At 44.0% G+C, this 8,261-nt stretch overlaps 1 protein-coding gene across 1 annotated transcript; it reads right to left on the bottom strand.

Annotated features, from left to right (window-relative positions):
• Positions 1-266: 266 nt before the first annotated feature.
• On the bottom strand, positions 267-7,493 carry LOC100564817 (kelch-like protein 31). The gene is made up of 4 exons (XM_008120800.3): positions 7,366-7,493; positions 6,798-7,061; positions 2,165-3,370; positions 267-1,800 (listed from the first exon to the last, which is right to left on the bottom strand). The coding sequence occupies exons 3-4, from the start codon at positions 3,352-3,354 to the stop codon at positions 1,068-1,070; spliced, it is 1,923 nt and encodes a 640-aa protein (XP_008119007.1). The 5' UTR covers positions 3,355-3,370; positions 6,798-7,061; positions 7,366-7,493; the 3' UTR covers positions 267-1,067.
• Positions 7,494-8,261: the final 768 nt, after the last annotated feature.

The following is an 8,261-nucleotide window of genomic DNA, read 5'->3' as shown; positions in this document are numbered from 1 at the left end:
CTTAGGTACAGTATTCAAATCTCTTTTATTTGTTTTGAACGTTTGAGAGTCTCAGTAGGTTTAGTTAATAAACCAGTAATTGCTTAGCTTTCCCTTGCGGATTCTTCTCGCATATGGCACGTTTCTGGTTTTTTCCCGGTTGGGTTCTACTAATGTTGCTGAAGTGATATTATACAAAGTGGCTTCTTAATACATTTTATGGAGCACATTGATATTGAATAAAGGGAAACCGCAATTTGCATTGCCCAAAAAACTACTGCCATGGGTGTAAGCATTATTTTTATTTATTCAGAGTATTGCCTAGTTTTGTAGTTGGATGCGATCTAGACTGACTGAAACAGTTTGTATAATCAAGAGTTCTCAGAATACTGCAGAACATGCATTAAAATGCAGCAAACTATGTTCCAAGGCCTGATGACAGTTTTGGAACTCATCTCTGATTCTTTGGTGTTAACCAACTTAGCTCTGAAGAATCCCATTATTTTACAATAGGAAATAATTATATCTAGTAAAAGATATATACATACCGATATACAGCATGACCTCTGCCCCTGCATCCGAGAAAGCAGTGGCTGTCAAACTTAAAAACAGATCATGAAATTGCGTGACTTGATGGAAAAGACAATAATGCTGGTTAAAATGAAAAGCAGGAAAGAAAGAAGACTGGATTGATATGGAATAGTGGTTTGAGTGTTGGACTACAACTCGAGACCAGGTTCAATTCCCCGGTTGACCGTGGAAGCCTACTGTCTTATCTTAGGCAGGTCAAGTACTCTTAGCCCTGTTGTAAGGCTGCCATAAGTCAGAACTCATGCGTTTCACCACTACTAGGAGATTTTTTTCCTTTTTGATAAGAGGTACAGTACGTACATTGAACCATGGATAAGTGACTTGTTTTAGGGGCTCAATGTTTTGACTAGAATGTCGAGACTTATGCAGGAGTATAGCAGCTGGTTAGATACAATTAGAATGCCTTATTTCCTCAAAGCACTAGAAACTGACAAAAACGCACCTCTCTATATTCTTGTAAACCACCTTGGGGTAGTTATGAATGCTCCAACCCACCCTTAGATACTGACGGCTGCTGATCCAACAGAGCTGGCCCGGGACCCTCTGGTGCTGGTGTGCGGAAGGGCGATGGTGCAGCAAGAGACCCCCACGGTCCCTTCCAAAAGTTCGCCGTCCTCGATCCATTCATTCAGGTCGGGGTTATAGGCCTGGATGCCCTTCTGGTATTTCTTCATGCTCTCATTCCAGCCCCCCACGAGCAGGATTTGCCCATTGAGGGTGGCCACCCCAGCCATGCTCAAGCCAATGGGCAGCGGGGCCACGTGACTCCACTGGTTGGTGGAAGGGTTGTAACACTCCACCGGGATGACGTCCACCCTCTCCCCTCGGGGCCCCAGCTGGCTGCCCCCCAGGACGTACCCACGATCCCTTAACGTGGCACCACCGTGCCACCCTCTTGGAGTGCTGAGCCAGGTACAGTCCCTCCAAGTGTCTGTGGCTGGGTTGTAGCTGCACACAGTGCGGGAGTAGGCATTGTTTACGTAGCCGCCTGTCACCAGGATCTCGCCTCCCAGGATCATGCTGGCATGGCAGCAGCGTGGGAGCTCCATGTTGGTCTTGGCTTGCCAGCTGTTGGTGGATGGGATATAGCATTCGATGGAGGTGAGGGTCCCCTTGGCATTGCGTCCCCCTATGGCATAAAGGTGCCCGTTGAAGGTGCTGAGGCTGAAGTGAGTTCTTTTGTGGGCCATGCTGGCCAAGTGGAGCCAGGTGCCAAAACGTGGGTCGTACCTGGGGAGAGAACACAGTTGTCATTCAAGATTTCACCACATTGACATGAAACCTGATTTCAGCTTGTGCATTTCAGAAAGGCTATGATGGAGAAAAAGGGAGAGAGAAATTCTAGTGCTAGTATGTGTTTATACATTCAACCCTCTGCATTTGGGTTATCATGATTGGCAAGTTGTAAAGCTACACAATCTTTCCCCCCGCCCCCCGAAATGATGCATATTCGAATTTTCAGAGAATGAGAATAGTTCCCATTTAGAGCAATACATATGTTAGTGTCCAGCACCAAATGAATTATTTGGGAGGTCTAGAATACTATTTTCCCCAAAACACTCATCCTTAAAGCCTTGCTTTGTATTCGCATTACCTGCACAGATTGTTAATGGCGTGCTTGGCTTGGTTGCGGGCATCGTTTTGATCTTCTCCTCCCGCCACATAGAGGAATCCATCCATGACTGCCACACATTGGTTGAAGCACTTGGTTGGCATCTCTGTCAGCTTGTTCCAATTCCCATCCTGATCTCTGTGACTCACGTCTTTACTAATGGCCTTATCTGCGGCGCATGGGCGCCCGCCAACCACCAGCAAGACCTTCTGGCTCCCTCGAATCTTGGTCCTTCTGGACTGGAGGTCATTCTGCTGGAAAGGCAGCAGGTGGTAATTCATGGCGTCGACCAGCAGCCTGTGGCATTCTGGGTTTTGCATCATACACGGCACAGGCTGGACATAGTTGATCAAGTCATGCGCTGGGATGGTGCCGAACCGGACGTTGTTCAGGAGGTCGGCAGCATGTTGGACTCGCTTAGGGTCAGATTCAAGCCACTTCATGGCAATCTGGAAAACCACTACCTCACTGGGGAACTGAAGGTCATCGTCCATCAGCAATTCGTTGAGTTGGTCAAAGGTGAGCTTCATGAACTGCTCGGTCTCCGAGAACTCAAGGAAATGTTCCCGGATGAACTTCTTGGCAGCATTCTTTGTCTGGTTGAGACTGTAGGTCTCGGCCAGGTTGGCCACATACGTCCAGTTCTCCACATTCATCTCCTGGATGAGAAAGTCTGTGCATATGTTGAGCAGGGCAGGCATCTGCAGGTAGCTGGCAGTGGAAATGGTGCTTCCAATGGTGTACAGAGAGAGACTCACTCTCCCTGTGTAGGCGTAGGTTATGATGGTGGCCAGGCCCAAAGGAGAAATGTCTACAAGGTCCACTTGTTGAAGGCTGGGGTTCTTCTTCAACAGGCTTCTGAAGTAGTCACTACAAGAGGACATCACCAGCTTATGGACATTGAAGGTCTTTGTTTTTGTGGCAACGGTGAGATCGCAAAGGAAGTGCTCCTTCTGCATACGGTGCGCCTCCTCCAGGGTGTTCGCTCCGTGCCTTGGGTCTAAAACCTCGTTGGCTGTGCAGAGGAACCCATCGGAGCCGTTTTCAAAGAATTCATCCAGCTGTTGATGATGGTCGATGTCAAGGGAAGGCTCTTCTACCATTGTGAGGTTGGCAGGACCATCTTTCTTCAAAGGCTTGATCTTCTTGGGGGCTTTCTTTTTGGGGGCCATTGGGGCAGAGGGACACCTGCAAGGACATATGAAGGGAGAAGTTCCTTGTTAGGGCATCCCGTAGGATAGCATATAACAATCTGCACAAAATCAAAAGAGATTTGAAAGAGATGAGCAAGATCTCCAGAAAAGTATTTTTGGGATATGATCCTAATTTGTGCATAATTCCTTTGAGGATTAATCATTGCAGGTTTGATCTATCTGCCCACTCAATAATAGGATGCCTGGCCATTATTACCTTGCACTTTATTGACTTTTTTAGCTATGAAACTACCTCTCCCATGTTGAAGTTTTCTGCACTTTGGCCAGATCTGTGTTTTAGCCTCTCGTTTTTAACATTTTATGCTGTATGCTGATTTTTATGATTGTTTTACTGATGTTGATGTTTTATTGATGCGATATTTGTTTTATTGTTTTTTATTGTTTTATTGCTGTTATTGTATTGTTGTGTCGGGACTCCGAGTCCCTCCGGGGAGAATGGGGCGGGGTATAAAAATAAAGTTGTTGTTATTATTATTATTATTATTATTATTATTATTATTATTATTATTATTATTCCAATACCAGTGCCAGTTTTGCAAGCATACAGCCCTAATTCCATCCATCTGCTCATCCATCCATCAATTTTCTCAATCTGTCAAGACAGAGCTTATGGTACGGTACAGTATGGTGTATAGTATCAATTAGGCCCGTTTTAATAATAACTCTCAAGCAACCAAAAGTACACTTAACCAGGATCTATTACTCCCTATGGATGCCATGGGTTAACGACTGTAATGGGAATCTGCACCAACTGTATATCTGGTCAAGGCAGGTCACTAGCTAGTATATCTACAGAGATAATACATCCAAATATTCTTCAATAAGAAACGTTGGGTCCACTGCAGTCTGCCACGTGTGGGCTTCCAGGCCTGGACACATGTCATGCCTGCGGACAAGGCCCCGACGGGGGTCCCAGCTGCTCCTCAGCTGTTTCTGTCCACCTCCCTTTTGCTGTGGCGGAAAGAGATCCGAGTCAGCCGGCCACAAACCTGTTTGCAGCAGACCAAAAATAGCCACTCAAATGCCTCCATCTTCCATCGCTCTGAGTGAGATGCAAATATCATGTTTCTGGAAGGTTAAGCAATTGGTAATTCTAAGAATAGGAGAGGAAGGGGGTAAGGGATGAACGTGGAGCAGGTTATCAATGCCAGTCCAGCTGAAGGTTGACAATGGCATTAGATTCTCAATTCACCGGAACACAAGCAGATACTAAAACTGCATCTTGCATTAACAAAGCCGTTTTTAATAACAGTACATTAAATTACTTTACATTTGTCTTAATTTGCTTTTAACTGCTGTATTCCAATATTCCTATCTATTCAGTCTATTATTAACTTGTGTTTTAATTATGTTATTAAGTTTGCTATTTTACCTGTATGTGTAATGTCTGTTTTTATAATTGTACATGTCTCTGTACATTTGATGTGTTTTATATTGTTACTGTTTTTATCTGGGTTTGACCCTTGTAAGCAGCCCCGGGTCCCTCCAGGGAGATGGAGGCGGGGTATAAATAAACTATTATTATTATTATTATTATTATTATTATTATTATTATTATTATTATTACAGTAGAGTCTCACTTATCCAAGCCTCGCTTATCCAAGCCTCTGGATTATCCAAGCCATTTTTGTAGTAAATGTTTTCAATATATCGTGATATTTTGGTGCTAAATTCATAAATACAGTAATTACAACATAACATTACTGCGTATTGAACTACTTTTTCTGTCAAATTTGTTGTATAACATGATGTTTTGGTGCTTAATTTGTAAAATCATAACCTAATTTGATGTTTAACAGGCTTTTTCTTAATCCCTCCTTATTATCCAAGATATTCACTTATCCAAGCTTCTGTCGGCCCGTTTAGCTTGGATAAGTGAGACTCTACTGTATTATTATTATTATTATTATTATTATTATTATTATTATTATTATTAAAATCAATATAGAGTTTTTGGGTTGCTGTGAGTTTTCCGTGCTATATGGCCATTTTCCAGAAGCATTATTTCCTGATGTTTCGCCCACAAGTGCCATAGATGTGGGCAAAATGTCAGGAGAGAATGCTTCTGGAACGTGGCCATACAGCCCGGAAAACACACAACAATCCTGTGATTCTGGCCATGAAAGCTTTCGACAGTCTATTGTATTTTGTAGTTAATAAATAATAATAAAACTTTATTTATACCCCGCCACGGGGACTCGGGGCGGCTCACATGGGACAAGGCCTGGTCAACATAGTTCACAAAAGTAACAACATGAATACATTAGCACAATATACACAGGTTAAAACACAATAAGTTAATAAAACAAGAGGTAATACATCAGTAATAATATCAATAGTTGTGCCCTTAACGGGAACTGGAAATACAAAGACAGCTACAACACGGCAAATTGAGTCTAATGGGCTCCTGGGCATGAGTTCTATAATCTTTGGTACCAGAAATAAGGTGAAAAGAATACGGATTGTTTTTTCTAGATCACAGAAAAAAGGAGCAATTCAATATATCACAACAAGCGTTTTATCCGTAGAATCGTTTTTAGCTTCGGGTCCTCTTTGGAGCCGATGCCCTAAAACACAGCTGCAGACTCATAGGATTCCAGTGTTATTTATAGCATTCATTTATGTGTGTAAATAACTGCGGGGAACTTACAGAGGTACACGGTCCTTGGCAAGCAGCTCTCAATTATAAAACCAATTACGACTTAACTAAACGCCGGTATGGTAGGATGGCCTCTTTGTGATCCACAGGAGATACGTTACGGAGTTCATGCAGATAGTTGTAACCACCCATAGCATTGAGATTTCCTCCTAAGCCTTCTGTGTATCGTGTATGGCTTGCAGTGCTTTCCAAAGAAATAGCCGTATGATAAGAGAGTTCAAAGCAGGCATGGGCAAACCTTGGCCCTCCAGGTGTTTTGGACTTCAACTCCCACCATTCCTAACAGCCTCAGGCCCCTTCCTTTTCCCCCTCAGCCGCTTAAGCGGCTGAGGGGGAAAAGGAAAGGGCCTGAGGCTGTTAGGAATGGTGGGAGTTGAAGTCCAAAACACTGGAGTGAGGGCCCAAGTTTGCCCATGCCTGCTTTATAGTGTTGTTTTTCTTTATTGATGCTTTAGTCTGTTAAAAGTGTATTATTATTATCATCATCATCATCATTATTATTATTATGACATAATGCAGCTGTTTGCTTTTGCCAGCTCTGGTGAGAGCGAACGGCTGCGTTGTGTCCCAGCTAAGTCGGAAACCTGAGTCTTATGCCATCTGTTCCCGGTCCTTTCCCCGGCTTGATGTCCATAAGAAAGACCTGCTTTGTTCGGTCCTGGATCCGAAAGGCTCAAGTGAACTGGAAACTGCTCTGCAAATATTGACATTGGAAAGATCCTGGGAAAGGTAGAAGGCTTACCTTTGTGCCGGGGGTTTAATCCAATGGGGGGGAAAAGGTGTCCGAAGCAAAGCCTGGGAGGCAAAGAGGGAATCCAAACACAGCAGCAGTTCCCTTGCCCTCCTTCTCTCCCTTCTTCCCAAAGCGGACTGGGCAGCTGACCCTCCTTGTCACATTGAGCCCAATGACGCAGAGAGATGCCTTGACAGCTCTGGAAATGGAGCCCATGCAGGACGCAGAGAAGGTCAAGAGCTGCCAGGGTTGCAGCCCAAGGAAAAGTGCTGCCTGAGGAGGAAAGAAGAAGGAAAGTGTGAGGTCCTTAATAATGTGTCATACTATGTCTTAATGTCAATAATAATAATAATAATAAACTTTATTTATACCCCATCAACATCTCCCCACGGGAACTAGGGGCGGCTTACATGGGGCAAAGGCCTGAACAACATTGACGAAATAAACAATTTATACAATTCACAGTATAAAAGATAAAAACAGTAATACAATGTAAAACAAGAATAAAACTGTTGATAGTATCAGTCAACCACCAGTTCCTTCAGCCATCGCAAAGATTCTATGCCATTTTTCTCACCTTGAGACTTACAAGAACAGCTTGCATTCAGCCCCAAGGCAAGGCCAGCCCTGATGATTAGTTAATAATAATTCATGGAAATTACCTTTAATTAAGGTAAAGGTAAAGGTTTCCCCTGACGTTAATTCCAGTAATGTCTGACTCTGGGGATTGGAGCTCATCTCCATTTCTAAGCCGAAGAGCCGGCGTTGTCCGTAGACACCTTCAAGGTTATGTGGCCACTGGCATGACTGCATGGAGCGCCGTTACCTTCCCGCCGGAGCGGTACCTATTGATCTACTCACATTGGCATGTTTTTGAACTGCTAGGTTGGCAGGAGCTGGAGCTAACAGCGGCTGCTCATGCTGCTCCCAGGGCTTGAACCTGGGACCTTTCGGTCTGCAGCTCAGTGCTTTAACGCACTTTGCTACCGGGGCTAAATAACTAAATAACATTATTTAATAATGAATATTATTTAAGCCCCGGTGGCAAAGTGTGTTAAAGCACTGAGCTGCTGAACTTGAAGACCGAAAGGTCGCAGGTTCAAATCCCGGGAGGGGAGTGAGCGCCCGCTGTTAGCTCCAGCTTCTGCCAACCTAGCAGTTCAAAAACATGCCAATGTGAGTAGATCAATAGGTACTGCTCTGGCGGGAAGGTAACGGCGCTCCATGCCGTTATGCCGGCCACATGACCTTGGAGGTGTCTATGGACAACACTGGCTCTTCGGCTTAGAAATGGAGATGAGCACCAACCCCCAGAGTCGGACACGACTGGACTTAACGTCAGGGGAAACCTTTACTTTAAAAATGTAAATATACAATAATATAAACAGCAATACATCGAAGGACACACAAATACAAATAAAAATACACAAACACAATTACACGCCAATAGTAACACACACAGACAATAATAGA

The sequence above is a fragment of the Anolis carolinensis genome, unplaced genomic scaffold (assembly GCF_035594765.1).
Source record: "Anolis carolinensis isolate JA03-04 unplaced genomic scaffold, rAnoCar3.1.pri scaffold_10, whole genome shotgun sequence".
Lineage (NCBI taxonomy): Eukaryota > Metazoa > Chordata > Lepidosauria > Squamata > Dactyloidae > Anolis > Anolis carolinensis.
The sequence above is the reverse complement of the archived record's forward strand: the minus strand, read 5'-3'. Positions and strand labels throughout refer to the sequence as shown.

Excerpts from the sequence above, each read along its gene's own strand:
- LOC100564817 (XM_008120800.3), bottom strand. The coding sequence starts at position 3,354 with ATGGCCCCCAAAAAGAAAGCCCCCAAGAAGATCAAGCCTTTGAAGAAA. Across the intron at positions 1,801-2,164 it reads GCCATTAACAATCTGTGCAG|GTACGACCCACGTTTTGGCA; the intron begins GTAATGCGAATA and ends TTCTCTCCCCAG.